Below are 26,534 nucleotides of genomic sequence, written 5' to 3' on the forward strand. Positions count from 1 at the left end.
TGGGAATCTGTTTTATACTTTTTTCAATAAATTTTAAACCTGCAATTTTGTGTCTTTAGGTTCATCAAATTGATGCAAATAATTTTTCTGCTTCCCGATTTCTTATAACACTCATGTTCTTGGAGTCACTTGAATGAAACTCACTTAAGTCTCCAAAGGGGGAAAAAATGAATATAAAAGATCAAAATACTTAGAAAATACAAGAAGGTAACTTAATAGTAATTTTTGAATTAGTACGTTAGATATATATAATATTTACCAACTAAATTTTTTTTGAGGTTGTATCTGAAATGTTTACAAAAAACTTGATGTTGAACGCAGTTCTGTTCATTGTCATTTACCCTCCCAAATTATTAATATTCCTTCACTGATGGACATCTGTATATCCTGGTTAGTTTTGTTTGCATAGTTAAATTTTTTCAATTTCTACATCTGTGTTTTGATTATCTAAAGACATTAGTTTCTTAACTGTTGTTTTCTTCCTAAAAGAGAAATTTTGTGCAAATAAATGTACAAGGGTCTATGTTTCCTTTCTCAAGCCAATTTAGAATATTGTGTTGCATTTATATTAATTCCTATAAATTCTTAGATTAAAAATCTGCACTCTTAAACTCTGGATTTACATAAATCCTGCCTTCCCTGTGCATTCTGCCCTCTTCAAATTGGGATAAATGATGGTTGAGTCTTCTGTTATGAGAATAATTCATTTCCTACTTGTATGATTATTTATGGCAAAGTAAAACCAATCATTTTCCATAGTATTTGCTGATTACTATTGTCTTTGTATTTTTAAAATAAAAGATTTAAATTCTCAGTACTAATCTCTTATAGCTGTGAATGCAAGTTAGACTCATTTTTTTATTTTTTATTTTTTTTAGATCAAACAGATTTTTAATTCAATTGTATGTTCTCATTAAATACAGAAATTATACCTCTATTTTTTCTGTTACAAGTTACTATTACCGTTACAAGTTTCTGTTACTCTTATCTGTCATCTTTTTGTGTATTTTTTATTTATGCTGTTTTTCTCATTTTTCCTTTTTGGGCTTCTTTTTTTAAAAATTATTTAATTATTATTATTTTACTTTACAATATTGCATTGGTTTTGCCATACATCAACATGCATCCGCCACGGGTGTACACGTGTTCCCAATCCTGAACCCCCCTCCCACCTCCCTCCCCATATCATCCCTCTGGGTCATCCCAGTGCACCAGCCCCAAGCTTCTGTATCCTGTATCGAACCTGGACTGGCGATTCATTTGTTATATGATATTATACATGTTTTAATGCCATTCTCCCAAATCATCCCCCCCCCCCCCCCCACAGAGTCCAAAATACTGTTCTATACATCTGTGTCTCTTTTGCTGTCTTGCATACAGGGTTGTCGTTACCATCTTTCTAAATTCCATATATATGCGTTAGTATACTGTATTGGTGTTTTTCTTTCTGGCTTACTTAACTCTGCATAATTAAAATTAAAAGCTTCTGCACAACAAAAGAAACTATAAGCAAGGTGAAAAGACAGCCTTCAGAATGGGAGAAAATAACAGCAAATGAAGCAACTAACAAACAACTAATCTCAAAAATATACAAGCAACTCCTACAGCTCAATTCCAGAAAAATAAACGACCCAATCAAAAAACAGGCCAAAGAACTAAATAGACATTTCTCCAAAGAAGACATACAGATGGCTAACAAATACATGAAAAGATGCTCAATACCACTCATTATCAGAGAAATGCAAATCAAAGCCACAATGAGGTACCATTTCACGCCAGTCAGAATGGCTGCGATCCAAAAGTCTACAAGCAATAAATGCTGGAGAGGGTGTGGAGAAAAGGGAACCCTCTTACACTGTTGGTGGGAATGCAAACTAGTACAGCCACTATGGAGAACAGTGTGGAGATTCCTTAAAAAACTGGAAATAGAACTGCCATATGACCCAGCAATCCCACTGCTGGGCATACACACCGAGGAAACCAGAATTGAAAGAGACACGTGTACCCCAATGTTCATCACAGCACTGTTTATAATAGCCAGGACATGGAAGCAACCTAGATGTCCATCATCAGATGAATGGATAAGAAAGCAGTGGTACATATACACAATGGAGTATTACTCAACCATTAAAAAGAATACATTTGAATCAGTTCTAATGAGGTGGATGAAACTGGAGCCTATTACACAGAGTGAAGACTCATATTTATTAAAATAAATAATTTTTCATTTTACAGTCATACTAGGTATTATATTTTAAGACTACTTAAAAGTGAAAATGATAAAATATAGTACTGTAAAATAAAATGTAATATATTTGAAACCTTAAAAAATAGCCAAATAACCACCATTTTGCTTTTTTACACCTATATTTCCTGAAACACTGTATAATAGCCACAAGAAAAGTGAAAAGATGTAAAACTTATAATTTATATGAAACAAGGAGAACAATGGTTAAATAAATATGTTCAAGTAAGTAAATAAAATTTTTTTTTTGGCCACACCGCAATGCATGTGGGATCTTAATTCCTATACCAGAGATTGAACCTGCACTCCCTGTAATGGAAGTGCAGAGTCTTAATCACTGGATTTTGACCAATAAAAGTTTTAAATTAACATACCTAATTGAGATTGAAAAGTTGTATTAAGTTTCTTCTGTGCCAGTTCAGCTTTCAATGTGCGTAAATCTGAAATTGCTTGTTTTCTCATCTATAAAAAAGAATTGTCTTTCAAAAATGAACTTCCATCTTTTCTAAAATTATATAATTGTCATATAAATAAGGGTTTTTGAAATAGCTTTCATGTCTTCTCTCATTTGCCTTCAGGCCCTTTGCTTGCACTGGATTACTATGGTAAATGTATCATTCATAAGTCCCTTTGAGTAAGCATGCTTATCTACTGCTAGTTATGCTACCAAATAATTTCACTTATTAGTATATAAGCATGATAAAAAATAAATGGTTCTAAAAAACTAGAGTGAGAAAGAATTTTATCTTTCATTTATTTCAGTATCTTCTCAATGTGTAAAGAAAATGGTAAAAGCAAAAAACCTCTGACTCCTAAAGAAATTACAAAAAAACTTAATTTCCTGACCTTAGAAACCGAGCAAGTACTTAAGAAATATAATAGTGTGGTAAGCACTCTTTTAAGTGCATTAACCCCTTAGATTCTTCCAGAAATTTAATTGAAGCAGATACTGTTATTCCTCCTCATTTTACAGCTAAGAAAACTGAAATGCCTAGAAGTTAAGTAAATTGCTAAGGTATAAAACCAGAAAGTGGCACAGCCAGAATTCAAACTTAGACCATCTGCTACCAGAACTTGCCATTCTGAGTATTGTCTGTGGACCAGCAGCATCAGCATCACCTGGGAGTCTGTTAGTGCTGAAGATTTTCAGGCTTCCCCCAGAGATCTATTGAATCAGATCCTGCTAGTTTTAACAGGATCTCCAGGTGATACAACATTGAACTTTAAGAAGCAGATTGTGTTATATTATTTGAATATGATTGCAACAGTCAAAATAGGTTTTCTGCTCCTTAGATCTGTATCTTATGTGTAGATACATAAATTCTTATAATGTATCTTATAATGTCTTCTATGTGACAGTTAGGTCCTATGGTTAATGTAGGATTTTTTTCACCTGCAGCCTGTAAGCTGAAAACATGGTTCTCTTTTTTACATGTCTTTCCTGTTTTTTCACTATAATTCTAATTTGGGTTCAAACCATTTATATGTAATATTTATAAGGCTAAAATATGCAAAAAATGGTAAGAACTAATGTGTATGCTTTCCAGAAGAAAAGGGCATGAGGAAGTTGTAATTGAAGGCCTTGGTGGGTCTTCTACCCATTCAACTATCCTTAAGTGGACAAGTTTTACGCTTGATTTCTCTCCTTTTTCTGAATACACAGGAGTTTTCATTCACTGAATGTACTATTTTTTTTTTTTTAGTGTATACTGTATAAAAATGTCAAATAACTCGTTTTTTTTTTTGTTATTTAAAATTGTCCTTTACCTTTTTCCTTTCCTGTAGTTTTAAGCTTCTCAGTGCTGAGCCAGAGTTTAGTCTGGAGAATGCTGCTAGTGAAAAGAATCTAGAACAGTGCTGTCCAATAGAGTAGCCACTTGCCACATGTAACTATTTAACCTGAAAGTAACTAAAATTAAATCTAAAATTCAATTCCTCAGTCACACAACAATCTATATATCAAGTGTTCAACATCCTTATGTGGCTAGTGGCTACCTTATCAGACAGTGCAGGTCTTAAACATTTCCACCACCACAGAAAGTTGTATTGGACAGTGCTAATTCTTGACAGGGGTCATTATTCTCTGTCATAAAGCTATTTCTGATAAAGAGAGCACTCGTATAACATTGTATATATATGTGTGTGTATATATATATATATATATATATATATATATATACACGAAAACAACCAGAGTAAATGAGAGAATTACCCGAGAGGAGAAAATATTAAAATTAAATGGGAGCTCAGAGAGTTCAGTGGTTTGTCCGACTTAGGTATGAATGATGCTAATGTATGAAAATTACTTCTTTAAAAATATTTTATGGAAACTCTGTACTGATTCATGGGTTTCCCTGATGGCTCAAGAGGTAAAGAATCTGCCTGCAATGTCTCCTGGTTCTGACAGGAGACATGGGTCTGATCCCTGGGTCATGAAGATCTGCTGGAGAAGGAAATGGCAACCCACTCCAGTATCCTTGCTTGGAAAATCCCATGGACAGAGGAGCATGGCGAGCTACAGTCCATGGGATCACAAAGAGTCGGACAGGACTGAGCATATGATGAATGGATGGGATACTGATTCACAAGGTTCTTTTACTTTATTTCTTAGTGAAATTTTACTAAGTTTTGCTTTGGCCTTGTTAGGAATCTTTTCACAGGATTTCATTATTATTCTTGTACTTTTTTCACTCATGCTTTTTTGTTAACAATTTTAAGACAGTCCTTACTGCCTTTACACTATTAACAAGCAAAGTTAAAACACCAAAGTAGTTTATTTCAAGATAAATGTTATAATCTTATTAGGGGAAATTCAAAGTACCTTAATTTCTATTATGAGTTTCATTTTGTCAGTATCCAGTTTTCTCTTAAGTTGATCAATAGCATGTTGTACTTCAGTGATCTGGATGATAAGGTAATTCTGTATGGGACATATAAAGATGTCTTTGTTTAGTATAACATCTGCCTTTTAAATTTTTAATTCTTTGTCAATATGAACAACAAAAAGATCAAATATCAAAAGAGCATATCATGAAAATAACCTATTCCATAAAATAAGCTTGTTGCTTTGCAGTAAATTATTGAGTTGTTTAAATTATTGAGTTGTTAATTTCTTATGCTTTAGGGACCACTTTCCTTTATGTTCTACTACCATTTTAATGTATTATAAAAATAAATAGGTATTTGTAAAATTTACCATTAAATTAGCACCATAGAATCCAACAACTATTACTATAAGATTAATATACTAGGTTTAAGATACTTAGCATGACTTCAGAAATTGGCATAATGGTTTATCAGTGGAATCATAATAGAATCACATTAAAATATTTAATAATGAAATATTGTATTTTATAAGAAAATCTGTTAATATGAAAAAACCTATTTTAGTTAAGTAAAGATTACTTAAGTAACCTTTTGGTTACTTTTGTTCAGAAAAGTTTGTGAGTTGCTATTGTTCATTGTTCAGTTGTTAGTTGTGTCTGATTCTTTACGACCCCATGGGCTGTAGCATGCCAGGCTTCCCTGTCCTTCACCATCTCCTGGAGCTTGCTCAAACTCATGTCCGTTAAGTCGGTGATGCCATTCAACCATCTAGTCCTTGTCGTCCCCTTCTCCTGCTGTCAATCTTTCCCAGCATAGGGGTCTTTTCCAATGAGTTGGTTCTTCCCATCAGGTGGCCATAGCATTGGAGCTTCAGCTTCATCATCGGTCCTACCAATGAATATTCAGGATTGATTTCCTTTAGGATGGACTGGTTTGATCTCCTTTCAGTCCAAGGGACTCTCAAGAATCTTCACCAACATGACAGTTCAGAAACATCAATTCTTCAGCACTCAGCCTTCTCCATGGTCCAACTCTCACATCCATACATGACTACTGGAAAAACCATGAGATGGTTTAGTCACTAAGTCATGTCCAAATCTTGCAACCCCATGGAATGTCGCCTGCCAGGCTCCTCTGTCCATGGGATTCTCCAGGCAAGAATACTGGAGTGAGTTGCCATTTCCTTCCCCAGGGGATCTTCCTGACACAGGAATCAAACCCAGGTCTCCTGGGTTGCAGGTAGATTCTTTGCCAACTGAGCTACGAGAGGAAAACCGTATCTCTGATTATACAGACCTTTGTTGGCAAAGTAATGCCTCTGCTTTTAAATATGCTCTATACGTTTGTCATAGCTTTTCTTCCAAGGAGTACGTGTTTTTTAATTTCATGGCTGCAGTCACAGTCTGCAGTGATTTTGGAGCCCAAGAAAATAAAGGCTGTCACTGTTTCCATTGTTTCCCCATCTATTTGCCATGAAGTGATGGGACTAGATGCCATGAACTTAGTTTTCTGAATGTTGAGTTTTAAGCCAGCGTTTTCACTCTCCTTTTTCACCTTTATCAAAAGGCTTTTTAGTTCCTCTTTGCTTTCTGCCATAAGGGAGGTATCATCTGCATATCTGAGGTTATTGATATTTCTCCCAGCAATCTTGATTCCAGCTTGTGCTTCATCCAGCCCGGCATTTTGCATGTCATCTGCATATAAGTTAAATAAGCGGGGTGACCATATACAGCCTTGACGTACCCCTTTCCCAATTTGGAACCAGTGCTTTGGTTCTAACTTGCTTCTTGACCTGCATACAGGTTTCTCAGGAGGCAGGTAAGGTGGTCTGGTATTCCCTTCTCTTTAAGAAATTTCCACTTTGTTGTGATCCACAGTCAAAGGCTTTGCCATAGTCAATAAAGCAGAAGTAGATGTTTTTCTGGAACTTTCTTGCCTTTTCTCTGATCCAGTGGGTGTTGGCAATTTGATCTCTGGTTCCTCTGCCTTTTCTAAATCCAGCTTGAACTGGATTTTCAAACTGGATTTTCTGGAAATTCTCAGTTCACATACTGTTGAAGCCTAGCTTGGAGAATTTTGACCATTACTTTGCTAGTGTGTGAGATGAGTGCAATTGTACAGTAGTTTGAGCATTCTTTGGCATTGCCTTTTTTTGGGATTGGAATGAAAACTGACCTTTTCCAGTCCTGTGGTCACTGCTGAGTTTTCCAAATTTGCTGGCATATTGAGTGCAGCACTTTTACAGCATCATCTTTTAGGATTTGAAATAGCTCAGCTGGAATTCCATCACCTCCTCCACTAGCTTTGTTTGTAGTGATGCTTCTTAAGGCCCACTTGACTTCTCACTCCAGGATGTCTGGCTCTAGGTGAATGATCACACCATCGTGATTATCTTGGTCATTAAGATCTTTTTTGTATAGTTCTTCTGTGTATTCTTGCCACCTCTTCTTAATATATTCTGCTTCTGTTGGGTCCATACTATTTCTGTCCTTTAATGTACCCATCTTTGCATGAATTGTTCCCTTGGTATCTCTAATTTTCTTGAAGAGATCCCTAGTCTTTCCCATTCTATTGTTTTCCTCTTGTTTCTTTGCACTGATCACTGAGGAAGGCTTTCTTATCTCTCTTTGCTATTCTTTGTGAGGTGTAACTGTCTGGAAAGAAAGAATTTAAGCTGCTTTCATGAAAAGGACATTATCATATATTCAACTTGAGAAAACAGTAAGATAAAAAGTTTCAGTGATGCTTAAAAAAAGTATCAGCTAATATGGAGAAAACTTTATTTAAAACTATTTGGATTTTATATTAAAATGACCTAAAATGGTAAACTTTTACTCATAGAAACAGAGTAGATTGGTGGTTGGTGGAAGCAGGAGGTGCGGGTTGGGAGAAATGGGTAACAGTGGTCAAAAGTTACAAACTTGTAGATATAAGATCTACAAGTTCTAGGGATGTAATATACAGCACAGGGGCTTTCCTGGAGGCTCAGACAGTAGAGAATCTGCCTGAAATGCAGGAGACCTGGGTTCGATCCCTGGGTGGGAAGACCCCCAGGAGAAGGGAATGGCCATCCACTCCAGTATGCTTGCCTAGAGAATCCCCACGGACAGAGGAGCCTGGCAGGTTACAGTCCATAGGATTGCAAAGAGTCAGGCATGACTGAAGTGACTTAGAGGGCACACTCAACAGAATGTGAACATATTTAATAGTACCTTAGAGTCTGTGATGTTTGCAAGATTCTTTGGTCTCATCTTGATCTCCCTGGCTTTAAGTTGCATGAGCAATTTTTTATAGTGAAGTTCCACATCTTCTCGAAGTTTTGTTAAAACTTCCTCCAATGATGCTGTAACTTTCTTTGTTTCAAAGCACTTTTTTTTCCAACCACCACAGGCTTAAAAAAAAAAAAAAAAAACCAACAACAACAAAAAAACGCAAATGCTATAGTTTGATTAAACTTTTCAATCTGGAAAGGACCCTGGAGTTAATTCAAATCATTCCTCTCTCATATGCTGAGGAAATTAGAGTTAAGAGAAAAATGTTTATTGAATTAAAAGGCCTACATATATAGTAAAATACTCTTAAATCCAGGGACCAAAATCAAGTTCTTCATGCTTGTACTTTTTTAGAAAATCTTTCTTCAAAATATTACCTATAACAAAATATGTATACTTTTATTTTGATTACTTTTATCCATAATCTGATTTGAATTCAGTATTTATATAATTAAAAATATAAAACAAAAAGGCAAAATATATATTTTCAGATTTTCCTTATTTTTCAGCCCGAAAATGACTTGTTTTGTGAAATCAGTTGATTCTAATTCATCATTTATCAAAATTATTCCCAATATATCCCCAAACTGCTGTAGGGCAGAATTTCTTTCTTTTTTTTTTTTTTGCTATTCTTTTTTTAATTTTTTTTTAAATTTTATTTTATTTTTAAACTTTACAAAATTGTATTAGTTTTGCCAAATATCAAAATGAATCCACCACAGGTATACATGTGTTCCCCATCCTGAACCCTCCTCCCTCCTCCCTCCCCATACCATCCCTCTGGGTCGTCCCAGTGGGTCGTCCCAAGCATCCAGTATCGTGCATCGAACCTGGACTGGCAACCCGTTTCATACATGATATTATACATGTTTCAATGCCATTCTACCAAATCTTCCCACTCTCTCCCTCTCCCACAGAGTCCATAAGACTGTTCTATACATCAGTGTCTCTTTTGCTGTCTCATACGCAGGGTTATTGTTACCATCTTTCTAAACTCCATATATATGCGTTAGTATACTGTATTGGTGTTTTTCTTTCTGGCTTACTTCACTCTGTATAATAGGCTCCAGTTTCATCCACCTCATTAGAACTGATTCAAATGTATTCTTTTTAATGGCTGAGTAATACTCCATTGTGTATATGTACCACTGCTTTCTTATCCATTCATCTGATGATGGACATCTAGGTTGCTTCCATGTCCTGGCTATTATAAACAGTGCTGCGATGTACACTGGGGTACACGTGTCTCTTTCCCTTCTGGTTTCCTCAGTGTGTATGCCCAGCAGTGGGATTGCTGGATCATAAGGCAGTTCTATTTCCAGTTTTTTAAGGAATCTCCACACTGTTCTCCATAGTGGCTGTACTAGTTTGCATTCCCACCAACAGTGTAAGAAGGTTCCCTTTTCTCCACACCCTCTCCAGCATTTATTACTTGTAGACTTTTGGATCGCAGCCATTCTGACTGGTGTGAAATGGTACCTCATAGTGGTTTTGATTTGCATTTCTCTGATAATGAGTGATGTTGAGCATCTTTTCATGTGTTTGTTAGCCATCTGTATGTCTTCTTTGAAGAAACGTCTATTTAGATCTTTGGCCCATTTTTTGATTGGGTCATTTATTTTTCTGGAGTTGAGCTGTAGGAGTTGCTTGTATATTTTTGAGATTAGTTGTTTGTCAGTTGCTTCATTTGCTATTATTCTCTCCCATTCTGAAGGCTGTCTTTTCACCTTGCTAATAGTTTCCTTTGATGTGCAGAAGCTTTTAAGGTTAATTAGGTCCCATTTGTTTATTTTTGCTTTTATTTCCAATATTCTGGGAGGTGGGTCATAGAGGATCCTGCTGTGATGTATGTCAGAAAGTTTTTTGCCTATGTAGGGCAGAATTTCTTAAACATGACTTCTGGTTGAGAAAATTAGAAATTAAACTCTGTCAGTTTAAAGAATCGCTTTGACACTAATGAGATTCAAAATATAAACTTAATTGGAACACAAACTGCATGCTAGTATACCAGAATATGTTTATATTTCCTTTTTTAAGATTATCATGAAAACACCTTAAAATTCTATATTATAAGGTGATTTAATTAAAAATAAAAAACTACATGGAACTTTAACTCAAGATTTTAACAATTTATCTCAGCCCTATATCTAACCCGACAGCAAGTTCTACTGGTACCACTCCCAAAATCCTTTGTGCATCTCCCACATTCTCCCCTCTTCAGTGCTGCATTCCTAGGCAATCCGCTATCATCTTTTGAAAGATGTATTATCTTTCTAATGGCCTCTCTGCTTCCATTCTTGCCCCTCTACAGGCTATTCCATCTTTCTAAAACATGTTTGCTGCTGCTGCTGCTGCTGCTAAGTCGCTTCAGTCGTGTCCGACTCTGTGCGACCCCATAGACGGCAGCCCAGCAGGCTTTTCTGTCCCTGGGATTCTCCAGGCAAGAACACTGGAGTGGGTTGCCATTTCCTTCTCCAATGCATGAAAGTGAAAAGTGAAAGTAAAGTCGCTCAGTCATGCCCGACTCTTAGCGACCCCATGGACTGCAGCTTTCCAGGCTCCTCCTTCCGTGGGATTTTCCAGGCAAGAGCACTGGAGTAGGTTGCCATTGCCTTCTCTGAAAACATCTTTAAAATACTTTAAATCACCTAAATCCAAAGGCTAAAAGTCCTCTGATGTCTTCCCATATTACTTGTAACAAAATCCAACTTCTGGAACTGGCCTATCTGTTCCTTGCTGACCTTTTGATTTTCTCCCTCTACATTCTTTCTTACTGATCACACTTCAGCCACACTGGTCTTGGTTCAGGTCCTTAATTCTGAAAGCTTATTTCTATCTCTATATCTTGACTTTTAGTGTTCCTCCTGTTTGGACTCTTTTCCCCCTATCTTTTTACATGCTTGTTGTTGTTTAGCTGCCAAGTCATGTCCAACTCTTTTTGCCATCCCATGAACCGTAGGCCACCATGCTCCTCTGTCCATGGGATTTCCCGGGCAAGAATACTGGAGGGGGTTGGGTTACCATTTTCTTCTCCAGGAGATCTTCCCAACCCAAGAATCGAACCTGTGTCTCCTGCATTGGCAGGTGGATTCTTTACCACTGAGCCATCAGGGAAGCTCCTTCACATGTTTATCATTTTATTAATCAAACCTTAATGATATTTCCTCAAAGAAGCCTTCCTTGAAAAGTCTAGCTAAACCATCTCTCCTGCTCCACCACTCTTTACTTTACTCTTTAGCTCTCATCAGTAGCTGATGAGACCACCAGCTATTTGTTTATTGTCTGTATCCTCCAATTAGAGGCAACCCCTTGAGGGCAGGGTCATGTTTGTCTTGTTTACTGCTGTAACCTCAGTATTTAAAACAATGCTGAGAACTGAGGTGCATAGTAGGTTCAATCAAATATTCGATGGCTGATAGATACATTTTATCTTGAAACATTCCTGTTGAAATAGAAAGTAAGTGATAATTCTCATTTTATAAATAGAGTGAGGCCCAAAGAGGAGAAATAACTTGTGTAAGTAAATGATTATTCTGGTATCAGGTCCTGGTCCTATGATTTCTAATTCATTGCTCAAATCTGTCTGATAAAATTGCTCTTTTTTCACTATAACATGGCCAAATCATTGCCACCTCTTCTGGGGTAACACTTTAATATTATGAGGTAAAACATTCAGAAGTACCTCCTGACATTGTCTGTAACCTTCAGTCAGATCTAGTACTAGAGCAATAATTTTGCTGTAAACTGAGAGATTCAAGGGATTAGATCTGATACACAAAGCACCTGAAGAACTATCACTGTACAGGAGGCAGTGATTAAAACCATTCCCAAGAAAAAGAAAGGCAAAATGGTTGTCTGAGGAGGTCTTAGAAATAGCTAAGAAGAGAAGGGATAGGCAAAGGAGAAAAGGAACGATATATCCATCTGAATGCAGAGTTCCAAAGAATAGCAAGGAGAGATAAGAAAGCCTTCCCAAGTTGATCAATGCAAAGAAAGAGAAGAAAACAATAGAATGGGAAAGACTAGAGATCTCTTCAAGAAAATTAGAGACACCAAGGGAACATTTCATGCAAAGATGGGCACAATAAGGGACAGAGACAATATGGACCTAATGGAAGCAGAAGATATTAAGAAGAGGTGGCAAGAATACACAGAAGAACTATACAAAAAAGATCTTAATGACCCAGATAACCATGATGGTGTGATCACTCACTGAGAGCCATATCCCAAATTCCTGTTGGCTACTTATTTTACATATGGTAATATAAGTTTCCATGTTACTCTTTCCATACATCTCACCCTCTTCTCCCCTCTCCGCATGTCCATAAGTCTATTCTCTATGTCTGTTTCTCCATTGCTGCCCTGTAAATAAATTCTTCAGAACCTTTTTTGTAGATTCCATATGTGTGCATTAGAATATAATATTTATCTTTCTCTTTCTAACACATTTCACTCTGTATAATAGGTGCTAGGTTCATCTACCTCGTCAGAACTGACTCAAATGTGTTCCTTTTTATGGCCGAGTAATATTCCATTGTGTATATTACCACAACTTCTTTATCCATTCATCTGTTGATGGGCATCAAGGTTGCTTCAGTGTTCTAGCTATTGTAAATAGTGCTGCAGTGAACAATGGGATACATGTGTCTTTTTCAACCCGCATTTCCTCAGGGCATATGCCTAGGAGTGGGATTGCTAGGTCATATGGTGGTTTTATTCCTAGTTTTTAAAGGAATCTACATACCATCTTCCACAGTGGCTGTATCGATCTATATTCCCACCAACAGTGCAAGAGCATTAAAAATTCAATTATTTTTAAAAGCTGACATTTATTAATTTTAACAGTCATGTATTAAATAAGTGTTTATTAAGTGCCTACTGAGCTTAGTCACTGTTCTAGGGGCTGGGGAGATAGTAATAAGCCAACATAATCTTGTCCCTGCCCTCAAAGTGTTTATGGTCCAGTGGAGGTATGATGATCAAGTTAAGCAGTAGTGATACATCCTGATAACTGCTATGATAAAGGAATTACAGATTCTATGCATGGGAGTACAGATGAAAAACACCTAAATCAAATGGAAGAGATCAAGAAAGGCTTCCAGGAAAAGTGGTAGATGTACTGGAATCTGAGCTTCCCTGGTGGCTCAGTCAGTAAAGAATTTGCCATTTGATCCTTGGGTCAGGAAGATCCCCTGGAGAAGGAAATGGCAATCCACTCCAGTATTCTTGCTGGAACAATCCCATGGACAGCGGAGACTGCCAGGCTACAGTTTATGAGATCACAAGAGTCAGACATGACTTAGCGGCTAAACCACCACCCACCATACTAGAATCTGAAGTGTGCCTCCTCTTGGCTCCATGCCTTCAGTCTTTTCCCTCTGCCATCTAAATCTTATCTTCTCCTTCTACTCCTTTCTTCAGAGTTCCTGGTTATTTCCTACTAATCATTCAATCTCAGCTTAGATATCACTCTTGAAGCCTTCTTTGAGTCCCTTAGTCTCCCCTAGATGCTCAATTTTTTTGGTATGTGTGTCTGTTTGCTTTGCTAAATTGAATGAATGGGTGAATGAATGAGAGAAGTGAGGTAAGAAAAATAGTTTCCTTGCAATAATTAGAAACAGATTTGTTAGAACTTATAGAAATGAAAAAAATGAGAAAGGGTGGAGGAAGCATAGGATAATGATTTGAGAGATGTTAAATAATTCAAGAGGCTTACATTTTGGGTTGTATTCGAAGATAGAAAGGGTAAAAGGTATATATGGAATTAACTGCCTTTCAGTTCAGTTCAGTCACTCAGTCATGTCCGAATGTTTGCCACCCCATGGACTGCAGCATGCCAAGCTTCCCTGTCCATCACTGACTCCTGGAGCTTGTTCAAACTCATGTCCATCGAATCAGTGATGCCATCCAACTATCTCATCCTCTGTTGTCCCCTTCTCCTCTTGCCTTCAATCTTTCCCAGCATCAGGATCTTTTCCAATGAGTCAGTTCTTCCCATCAGGTGGCCAAAGTATTGGAGCTTCAGCTTTAGCATCAATCCTTCCAATGAATGTTCAGGATTGACTTCCTTTAGCATTGACTGGTTTGATCTCCTTGCAGTCCAAGGGACTCTCAAGAATCTTCTCCAACACCATAGTTCAAAAACATCGATTCTTCGGTGCTCAGCTTTCTTTACAGTCCAACTCTCACATCCATACATGACTACTGAAAAAACCATAGCTTTGGCTAGATGGACTTTTGTTGACAAAGTAATGTCTCTGCTTTTTAATATGCTGTCTAGGTTGGACATAGGTTTTCTTTCAAGGAGCAAATGTCTTTTAATTTCATGGTCGCAGTCATCATCTGCAGTGATTTTGGAGCCCCCCAAAATAGTCTGTCACTGTTTCCAATGTTTCCCCATCTATTTGCCATGAAGTGATGGGACTGGATGCCATGATCTTAGTTTTCCAAATGTTGAGTTTTAAGCCAGTTTTTTCACTCTCCTCTTTCACTTTCATCAAGAGGCTATTTATCCCTCTTTGCTTTCTGCCATAAGGGTGGTATCATCTGCATATATAATATTATTGATATTTCTCCCTGTAATCTTGATTCCAGCTTGTGCTTCATCCAGCCTGGCATTTTGCATGATATACTCTGCGTGTAAGTTAAATTAGCAGGGTGTCAATATACAGCCTTGACTTACTCTTTTCCCAATCTGGAACCAGTCCATTGTCCCATGTACAGTTCTAACTGTTGCTTCTTGACCTGCACACAGATTTCTCAGGAGGCAGGTCAGGTGGTATTCCCATCTCTTTAAGAATTTTCCACAGTTTGTTGTGATCCACACAGTCAAAGGCTTTGCCACAGTCAATGAAGCAGAAGTACATGTTTTTCTGGAACTCTCTTGCCTTTTCTATGATCTAATGGATGTTGGCAATTTGATCTCTGGTTTCTCTGCCTTTTCTAAATCCAGCTTGAACATCTGGAAGTTCTTGGTTCACATACTGTTGAAGTTTAGCTTGGAGAATTTTCAGCATTACTTTGCTAGTGTGTGAGATGCGTGCAAATGTAAGGTAGTTTGAGCATTCTTTGGCATTTCCTTTCTTAGGGATTGGAATGAAAACTGACCTTTTCCAGTCCTGTGGCCACTGCTGAGTTTTCCAAATGTGCTGGCATATTGAATGCAGCACTTTCACAGCCTCATCTTTTAGGATTTGAAATAGCTCAGCTGGAATTCCATCACCTCCTCCACTAGCTTTGTTTGGAGTGATACTTTTTAAGGTCCACTTGACTTTGGACTCCTGGATGGGCTCAGGAAACTCAAGTAGGGGCTCTCAACCTATGGGGCAGGGAGATGGGAGGGAGGTTCAAAAGGGAGGTGATATATGTACACCTATGGCTGATTCATGTTGAGATCTGACAGAAAACAATGAAGTTCGGTAAAGCAGTTATCCTTCAATAAAAAAATAAATTAAAATAAAAAATAATTGAATTTTAATAAAAAGCATGTTGCATTTAGTGTATAAAATAGTCAAACAATGATTTCATCTTTCCTATAGTGAATCTATATCAATAGTGTACTATTTAGACTATAACAGTATAACAGTAAATATCATTTTGTGATTTATTTTGTAAAATAAATCACAGGCACAGAATTTACAGGGATAAATTCTGTAAACCTTGAGTTTCCTTTATAGTGATAAAAGATGTAATAAATTTTACCATGATAGCGCTTTAATTTGCCTTGTTCCAATAGCCTTTCAGCTTTTTTCATTAGTTCTTTTGTAATTCTTTCCAGATATCTTCTTTCTTCCTCTGTTTGTTTCATTTGTTCAATAATCTTGTCCCCTAATAGATTATAAGCCATACTCATAAATACCTAAAAGCTAAAAGATGGGTCAAGTCCTAAAATATAGAATATAAAACTAAAAAATGCTTAAAACAGCAAGTATAAATTTTACCCCAAACTCTGTTTTTCTACCTGTAGTACAGTGATTTGCCACTGTGGAAAACACTAAGGAGTCATTTCAGTATTTATAGGAGATTTATATATATGTAAACAATACAGTATGTTTCTTTTGCATTTATATATATATGTATAGAAACTAGGTAGGCTTCCCTGGTGGCTCAGAGGGTAAAGCGTCTGCCTACAATGCAGGAGACCTGGATTCGATCTCCGGGTCGGGAAGATCCCCTGGAGAAGGAAACGCAACCCACTCCAGTACTCTTGCCTGAAAAATCCCATGGACGGAGAAGCCTGGTAGGCTACAGTCCATGGGGTTGCAAAGAGTCGGACACGACTGAGCAACTTCACATAGAAACTAGGTAAAGCTGTGTAGTTATATCCCTTGATTTAATTCTTTAAGTAAATTTATCTTGGGTCCAAAGTTATTGTACTTAAATCTTACATAGAAAAATGTATATTTTAGACTATATTTTTTTAAATGTAGAAATAATACTAGTGACACACATATGCAGTAATCAACATAACAATCATATACTTTAAAATAATTTAACTTTTTGTGGTAAAATATACATAATTTACCATTTTAATCATATTCAAATGTACAGTTTAATGGCACTGTTTGCATTCATAATATTTTGCAAGCATCACCACTCCTTCATCTCCAAAACTTTATCTTTCCAAACTAAAACTGTACACATTAAACAATTAACTCCTCATTAACATTATTTAACTTTACCTCATAGAATCATCTGTACTTATAGTATCATCATACTTACTCTCAGTCTGTGATAAAGGTATATCAGTTATTCCTGGAGAAAGAGCAGGTTGACAAGGAAGTGAAGGAAAATCAATAAGATCTGGTAGGGGGATGTACTCTGTTTTACCTAGCTGTAAGCAAACATGAAAATCAGTAAGATCTGGTAGGGCGACACATTATTTTTCACCCATTTGTAAGCATCTGATAATGCCAACAGTAATGCAGTTTTTTACTTATAAGGTGATGAACTCCAAAATCTATCTTTGTAGCTATAGACCCTCTCTACTGCTCTATTTTCTCCATTCCTCTATTACTTGGATGTTATATCACAGGTGCTTCAAACTAAAAATTTACAAAGAAGAAAAATAAAAGAATCCATATTCCTTTCTAAGCATGATTTCCTTCCAAGATTTCTGATTTCAATTATTTGTTATGACAACTTTTAAATGTTTCTCGGATGGCTATTGAATTTTTTTTTCTTGAGCCAATTTTGATCACTTATATTTGCTTAGAAAATTGGACATCCTAGCACATTTTCAAATTTTAGCATACATTATATTCTCATATATTTTATCACCTCTGTATTTGTGTTACATTGCCTTCATCTCACCTAATTTTTGTGTCTCTACCCTTTTTTGATAAACTATCTCAAGCCTTACTGATGTTGATGTTTCTGCCACTACCACTTTATAGATCTTGAACTCTTTTCAATTCTACTAGGCTGTTTACTTCTGTAACTTATTAGTTTCTACTTTTATCTTCATTAAGAAACCCTTATCCCTACTTTGTTTTATTATTTTTTCTAGTTTATTGCATTTTATTTTGTTAACTTATAAGGATAGATTCCCACAGGATAATGGCAACCACCTAAATTAGAATCTCTCCACACATGCTCTCAACTACTATAAAAAGAAAGCAAATATAATCACCCATAACTTATGTCTGCAGTGTAAGTAGGACACAGAATCCTCTAATTTACATATACTTTAATTTACATGTAAGTGGAGAAATAAACACTCTGGGCCAGCTGTGTGTGCTTAGGAGCTCACATCTAAGCAGAGTCAGATGGGGACTATGCATTAGAGAGATAATACACAGATAACACAGTGAACATTAACCACAATTCAGTCTTAAAGGAAAGGGTCCTACATGTGGTGGAGAAATATTGAGAGATAGGGTATGAACTGGTAAATCAGAGCTCTTTCTATGAGGAATCTAAAAGAAAGGGGCTTTTAAAATGTAGAGGACCAGAGGTGGTAATTATGGGAAAACATAGTTACTAGGTGAGAGGAAAATGCTTCAGAAGCAAGAGATGTTCTGTTAAGCAAGGTAGTAAGAGAAAGAAAGGTGGTCAAGTTAGTTAAGAGCTCTGCTGAATTAAATCAGTAAGAAAGTATACAAAGAAAAAAGACCATTTCCCCCAAATGAAACAACTGCATTTTATTATAACAACAGAAGAGGGCACTCCTAATCTACAAGCTAAACTAAACCACCAGAACACTACTCCCTGTTCCTCTGTAAGAACACCTACTACAGATTCAGAAAAATCCAACACAAGTAAGCAAAGACAACATCTACAAAATAATGTAACATTCATGCTAAGTTACTTTTTGAAAACCCTCAAAATTGAGAACTAAAACAAAACAAAACCAGCAGCCAAGAGGCAGAAAAAATTAACAATATCCCAACATAGATTGTATTAAATGAATTCAAAGCATTTTAGGTATTAATGAACACCATAAATCACAAATTTAGACATTCAGAATAAAAATGGAAAAACAAAAACCCAGGAAGATGTAAAATGGAAATTGACCAAATTGAAGCAAGAAATTAAAGAAAAAAACAAACTGTCTCAGAAATGAATAACAGATATCCGAACAGGAACAGATACGACCAAAAAAAAAAAATAGAGTAAGCATAATAGAGAACAGAAATAAAAGGAGCAAAGATAATTAAACATAAAGAAATGGTAAACTTGACCTAGAAGAAATAAAAAGAAGTTAATCAATAATGAATAATGCAATAACTGAGATCAAAAACACTCTGGAGGGAAACAACAGTATAATAACTGAGGCAGAAGATAGGATGAGTGAGGTGGAAGATAGAATGGTGGAAATCGATGAAGCAGAGAGGAAAAAAGAAAAAAGAATTAAAATAAATGCTGACAACCTCAGAGACCTCTGGGACAATGCCAAATGCCCCAACATTCGAATCATAGGAGTCCCAGAAGAAGAAGACAAAAAGAAAGGCCATGAGAAAATACCTGAGGAGATAATAGCTGAAAAATTCCCTAAAATGGGGAAGGAAATAGCCACCCAAGTCTAAGAAACCCAGAGAGTCCCAAACAGGATAAACCCAAGATGAAACACCCAAGACACATATTAATCAAATTAACGAAGCTCAAACACAAAGAACAGATATTAAAAGCAGCAAGGGAAAAACAACAAATAACACATAAGGGGATTCCCATAAGGATAACAGCTGATCTTTCAATAGAAACTCTTCAGGCCAGAAAGGACTGGCAGGACATACTTAAAGTGATGAAAGAGAAAAACCTACAATCCAGATTACTGTACCCAGCAAGGATCTCATTCAAATATGAAGGAGAAATCAAAAGCTTTACAGACAAGCAAAAGCTGAGAGAATTCAGCACCACCAAACCAGCTCTTCAACAAATGCTAAAGGATCTTCTCAAGACAGGAAACACAGAAAAGGTGTATAAACTCGAACCTAAAACAACAAAGTAAATGGCACAGGATCATACTTATCAATAATTACCTTAAATGTAAATGGGTTGAAAGCCCCAACCAAAAGACAAAGACTGGCTAAATGGATACAAAAACAAGACCCCTATATATGCTGTCTACAAGAGACCCACCTCAAAACAAGGGACACATACAGACTGAAAGTGAAGGGCTGGTAAAAAGATGTTTCATGCAAATGCAGACCAAAAGAAAGCAGGAGTAGCAATACTCATATCAGATAAAATAGACTTTGACATAAAGACCATGAAAAGAGACAAAGAAGGATACTACATAATGACCAAAGGGTCAAGCCTTTGATCTAGAAGATATAACAATTATAAATATATATGCATCCAACATAGGAGCACCACAATATGTAAGGCAAATGCTAACAAGCATGAAAGGGGAAATGAACAGTAACACAGTAATAGTGGGAGACTTTAATGCCCCACTCACACCTATGGATAGATCAGCTAAACAGAAAATTAGCAAGGAAACACAAACTTTAAATAATACAATGGACCAGTTAGACCTAATTGACATCTATAGGACATTTCACCCCAAAACAATGAATTTCAACTTTTTCTCAAGTGCACATGGAACCTTCTCCAGGATAGATCACATCCAGGGCCATAAATCTAGCCTTGGTAAATTCAAAAAAAATGAAATAATTTCAAGCATCTTTTCTGATCACAGTCTGGTAAGATTAGATGTCAACTACAGGGGGGAAAAAACTATTAAAAGTACAAACATATGGAGGCTAAACAACACACTTCTGAATAACCAACAAATCACAAAAGAAATAAAAATATGCATAGAAATGAATGAAAATGAAAACACAACAACCCCAAACCTACAGGACTCAGTAAAGCAGTGCTGAGGGGAAGGTTCATAGCAATACAAGCTTATCTCAAGAAACAAGATAAAAGTCAATTAAATAACCTAATTCTACACCTAAAGCAACTAGAAAAGGAAGAAATGAAGAGCCCCAGGGTTAGTAGGAAAGAAATAATAAAAAATAGGGCTGAAATAAATGAAAAAGAAACAAAGGAGACCATAGCAAAAATCAACAAAGCTAAAAGTTGGCTCTTTGAGAAGATAAATAAAATAGACAAACCATTAGCCAGACTTATCAAGAAAGAAAGGGAGAAGAATCAAATCAGCAAAATTAGAAATGAAAATGGAGAAATCACAACAGACAACACAGAAATACAAAGGATCATAAGAGACTACTATCAGCAACTATATGATAATAAAATGGACAACTTGGAAGAAATGGACAAATTCTTAGAAAAGTATAACTTTCCAAAACTGAATCAGGAAGAAATAGAAAATCTTAACAGACTCATCACAAGCATGGAAATCGAAACGGTTATCAGAAATCTTCCAGCAAACAAAAGCCAAGGACCAGACGGCTTCACAGCTGAATTCTACCAAAAATTTAAAGAAGAGCTAACACCTATCCAGTACTCTTGCCTGGAAAATCCCATGGACGGAGGAGCCTGGTAGGCTGCAGTCCATTGGGTTGCTAAGAGTTGGACAAGACTGAATGACTTCACTTTCACTCTTCACTTTTATGCATTGGAGAAGGAAATGGCAACCCACTCCAGTGTTCTTGCCTGGAGAATCCCAGGGACAGGGGAGCCTGGTGGGCTGCCGTCTATGGGTCGCACAGAGTTGGACACGATTGAAGCGACTTAGCAGCAGCAACACGTATCCTACTCAAACTCTTCCAGAAAATTGCAGAGGAAGGTAAACTTCCAAACTCATTCTATGAGGCCACCATCACCCTAATACCAAAACCAGACAAAGATGCCCCCTCCCCCCAAAAAAAGAAAACTACAGGCCAATATCACCGATGAACATAGATGCAAAAATCCTAACAAAACTCTAGCAAAAAGGATGCAACAACATATTAAAAAGATCATACACCATGACCAAGTGGGCTTTATCCCAGGGATGCAAGGATTCTTTGATATCTGCAAATCAATCAATGTGATACACATTAACAAATTGAAAGATAAAAACCATATGATTATCTCAATAAATGCAAAGAAAGCCTTTGACAAAATTCAACACCCATTTATGATAAAAATCCTCCAGAAAGCAGAAATAGAAGGAACATACCTCAACATAATAAAAGCCATGTATGATAAACCCACAGCAAACATTATCCTCAATGGTGAAAAATTGAAAACATTTCCCCTAAAGTCAGGAACAAAACAAGGGTGTCCATTCTCACCACTACTATTCAACATAGTTTTGGAAGTTTTGGCCACAGCAATCAGAGAAGAAAAAGAATAAAAGGAATCCAGATTGGAAAAGAAGAAGTAAAACTCTCACTGTTGGCAGATGACATGATCCTCTACATAGAAAACCCTAAAGACTCCACCAGAACATTACTAGAGGTAATCAATGAATATAGTAAAATTGCAGGATATAAAATTAACACACAGAAATCCCTTGCATTCCTATACACTAATAATGAGAAAACAGAAAGAGAAATTAAGGAAACAATTCCATTCACCATTGCAGTGAAAAGAATAAAATACTTAGGAATAAATCCACCTAAAGAAACAAAAGACCTATATATAGGAAACTATAAAACACTGATGAAAGAAATCAAAGATAACACAAATAGATGGAGAAATAAACCATGTTCATGGATCGGAAGAATCAATATAGTGAAAATGAGTATACTACCCAAAGCAATCTATAGATTTAATGCAATCCCTATCAAGCTACCAACAGTATTTTTCAGAGAACTAGAACAAATAATTTTCACAATTTGTATGGAAATACAAAAAACCTCGAATAGCCAAAGCAATCTTGAGAAAGAAGAATGGAACTGGAGGAATCAACCTGCCTGGCTTCAGATGATACTACAAAGCTACAGTCATCAGGACAGTATGGTACTGGCAAAAAGACAGAAATATAGATCAATGGAACAAAATAAAAAGCCCAGAGATAAATCCATGCACCTATGGACACTTTATCTTTGACAAAGGAGGCAAGAATATACAATGGATTAAAGACAATCTCTTTAACAAGTGGTGCTGGGAAAACTGGTCAACCGCCTGTAAAAGAATGAACTAGAACACTTTCTAAAACCATACACAAAAATAAATTCAAAATGGATTAAAGGTCCACACGTAAGACCAGAAACTATAAAACTCCTAGAGGAAAATATAGGCAAAACACTCTCTGACATAAATCACAGCAGGATCCTCTATGACCCAGCTCCCAAAATAATGGAAATAAAAGCAAAAATAAACAATGGGACCTAATTAAACTTAAAACCATTTGCACAATGAAGGAAACTATAAGCAAGGTGAAAAGACAGCCTTCAGAATGGGAGAAAATAATAGCAAACAAAACAACTGACAAAGAATTAATCTCAAAAATATACAAGCAGCTCCTGCAGCTCAATTCCAGAAAAATAAATGACCCAATCAAAAAATGGGTCAAAGAACTAAACAGACATTTTTCCAAGGAAGACATACAGATGGCTAACAAATACATGAAAAGATGCTCAACATCACTTATTATCAGAGAAATGCAAATCAAAACCACAATGAGGTACCATCTCACACCAGTGAGAATGGCTGCTATTAAAAAGTCTACAAACAATAAATGCTGGAGAGGGTGTGGAGAAAAAGGAACCCTCTTACATTGTTGGTGGGAATGCAAACTAGTATGGCCACTATAGAGAACAGTGTGGAGATTCTTTAAAAAACTGGAAATAGAACTGCCATACTACTCAGCAATCCCACTGCTGGGCATACACACTGAAGAAACCAGAATGGAAAGAGCCATGTGTACCCCAATGTTCACCGCAGCACTGTTTACAATAGCTAGGACATGGAAGCAATCTAGATGTCCAATGGCAGACGAATGGATAAGAAAGCCATGGTACATATACACAATGGAATATTACTCAGCCATTAAAAAGAATGCATGTGAATCAGTTCTAATGAGGTGGATGAAACTGGAGCCTATTATACAGAGTGAAGTAAGTCAGAAAGAAAAACACCAATACAGTACACTAACACATATATATATGGAATTTAGAAAGATGGTAACGACCCTATATGTGAGATAGCAAAAGAGACACAGATGTAAAGAACAGTCTTTGGACTCTGTGGGAGAAGGTGAGGGTGGGATGATTTGAGAGGGTAGCGTTGATACATGTATATTATATATGAAGCAGATCGCCGGTTCAGGTTTGATACATGAGACAGGGTGCTCAGGGCTGGTGCACTGGGATGACCCTGGGAGATGGGGTGGGGAGGGAGGTGGGAGGGGAGTTCTGGATGGGAAAACATGTGTGCCCATGGCTGATTTATGTCGATGTTTGGCAAAAAACACTACAATATTGTAAAGTAACTAGCCTCCAATTAAAATAAATACATTAATTTTAAAAATTAAAAAAAAAAAAAGAAATGGTAAACTTGATCAGAGAGAAAGTAATAGAAATAGAAGGTAAAGAAGAACTAATAAAGACAAACTGGGGTCCCTGAAAAAAAAACATTGAATGGATCTGCTATTTATATTGTTTTCTAGAACTATAATTTGTTGAAATAAAAGAAGGCTTGATCTTCATACTGAAAGGGCCCACTAGTGAAAGTTGCTCAGTCATGTCCGGCTTTTTGCGACCCCACGGACTGGATTCCCCAGTCCATGGAATTCTCCAGACCAGAATACTGGAGTGGGTAGCTGTTCCCTTCTTCAGAGGATCTTCCCAACCCAGGGATTTAACCCAGGTCTCCCACATTGCAGTTGAATTCTTTACCAGCTGAGCCACCGGGGAAGCCCTAAAAGGAGCCTCTGCTGCTGCTGCTGCTAAGTCACTTCAGTCATGTCCGACTCTGTGTGACCCCATAGATGGCAGCCCACCAGGCTCCCCCATCCCTGGGATTGTCCAGGCAGGAATACTGGAGTGGGTTGCCATTTCCTTCTCCAAAGCATGAAAGTGAAAAGTGAAAGTGAAGTCGCTCAGTCATGTCCGACTCCTAGCGACCCCATGGACTGTAGCCTACCAGGCTCCTCCATCCATGGGGTTTGCCAGGCAAGAGTATTGGAGTGGGGTGCCATTGCCTTCTCCAATGGAACCACTAGGTACTCATAAAAACCAGACCTAGAACTCTCAACTGAAGTACAGCCTGATAAAACTACTACATATTAAAAGAATACTCTGGCCTTCCAGAAGAAAATACCCAAACCAATTTACAAGGAAAATGAAATCAATTTGGCATCACACTTCTTAATAGTAACAAATAAAATAAGACATCAATAGGGGAACATTTAAATAAATTCAAGGAAAAATTGCATAAGGCGAGGATGTTACAGACAATCAAGCTATCCATCAAGTATCAAGGCTCAAAGCAAGGATGAGCAAACTTCTTCTGTAAAAGGCCTCAGAATAAATAATTTAGGTTTTGCAGGCCACAAATGGTATCTGTCATAATTCTTCTTTTTCTAACTTAAAAAAAAATTTTTTTAGGTCCCATTTGCTTCACTAAACTGGTTTTGAGCCTTGTTTGTCTATTCCTGCTCTAGACAGATTTAAATATGGAAGAAGTAAAGGAATATTGTATGTAGGAGCTTTTTTTTTTTTAAATAAGTGGAGCTTAACCCAGCCAGGAAATGATTGAAAAATCTTGTGCAAAAGAACTGGCAGTAAGTGTTGAACGTATTTAATTATAGATCTGAGACTAAAACAAGGGTGAGGAGAAGACAAGAAGCACAGCCCATAAATGTTCTGTTCTTTGACAAAGTAGAAATGATACAACTAAAAGTATATGAGGGAAGAAAAGAGAGAGGGATGACTTTTTAATCACCTTGAATGTAAGGTAGGAGTCAGAGGATAATTTTAGAGGTAACGAATCAAAAATTTCAAATTTTTGAAGAAGCATAAATTTTAAAAAAGGAAAAAGGAGGGTGAGGAATACTAACAAAAACTTGTATTAGTATAAAGGTAAACACTAGAATAAGATTCAACCTTCCTACATTCGAGGAAGGGGGAAAGTGCAAATAAGCCACATAGTAATTATAGCAAAGTAAAATGACAAATTTGAGGTCAAATATATCAATCCCATCGTAACATAGAAGGAGATAACTCATCTACTAAATGAAAATGCCTTTCAGACTGTTTACAAAATGAAACCCAAGTTTATGATGCCTATAAAGAGGTACCTAAAACAATGCAATCCAGAAAAGTTGGGGGAAAAAGTAGAGGAGGAAGATGGGGTATACCAAATAGATGTAAACAAGAAGAAGTAAGAAGTTAGTATCTTGATTTGCAATAAGAGAAAAATACTTCAACTACTTGAAAAGGTAGTTCTTCAAAAAAGTTATTAAAATGGAGCCCATAAACTATATAAACAGGATCAAACCAACTGTATGGGTAACCTGGGAAATTAAAATTCAGGCCATAGTGAAATAGCATTCAGTACCCACCAGGTGGAAAAATTTCATTTTTAAGTGTGAAGATAGCATGTTTTAGTAATATCTAGCAACAACAAAATAATTATTTGCTGCAGATGGCATGCCTTTACTCCAAAACTCAAAGGCTCGGAGCTGTGATTCTTCTACTAGGACTTGTCTCAGACTCCATTCAGCATTCCAACCTATTACATATCAAGTATCAATGGACTAGATGAATGTTAGCACACAACTGGCCACACTGTTTGCTGTGTCTCTTGGATTACTTTGTGAGTTGTTTCTGCCCAAAGTTGGTAGTCTT

At 36.7% G+C, this 26,534-nt stretch overlaps 1 protein-coding gene across 4 annotated transcripts in view; it reads right to left on the minus strand.

The window, feature by feature from the left end:
- The window catches only part of SPATA1 (spermatogenesis associated 1), a 76,609-nt gene that overhangs the window by 8,845 nt on the left and 41,230 nt on the right, over nt 1–26,534 (minus strand). For 3 of the 4 annotated variants that reach the window (XM_070786209.1, XM_070786208.1, XM_070786210.1), the window contains 5 exons: nt 17,065–17,176; nt 16,045–16,170; nt 8,284–8,462; nt 5,067–5,165; nt 2,620–2,707 (listed from right to left, as the gene is read on the minus strand). In XM_070786209.1, the coding sequence (XP_070642310.1) occupies nt 2,620–2,707; nt 5,067–5,165; nt 8,284–8,462; nt 16,045–16,170; nt 17,065–17,176 (604 nt within the window). Of the gene's footprint in view, nt 1–2,619; nt 2,708–5,066; nt 5,166–5,233; nt 7,726–8,283; nt 8,463–16,044; nt 16,171–17,064; nt 17,177–26,534 lie in introns of those variants that run through there. The other variant, XM_070786211.1, reaches the window with a different exon arrangement.

Source organism: Bos indicus, chromosome 3, assembly GCF_029378745.1.
Source record: "Bos indicus isolate NIAB-ARS_2022 breed Sahiwal x Tharparkar chromosome 3, NIAB-ARS_B.indTharparkar_mat_pri_1.0, whole genome shotgun sequence".
NCBI lineage: Eukaryota > Metazoa > Chordata > Mammalia > Artiodactyla > Bovidae > Bos > Bos indicus.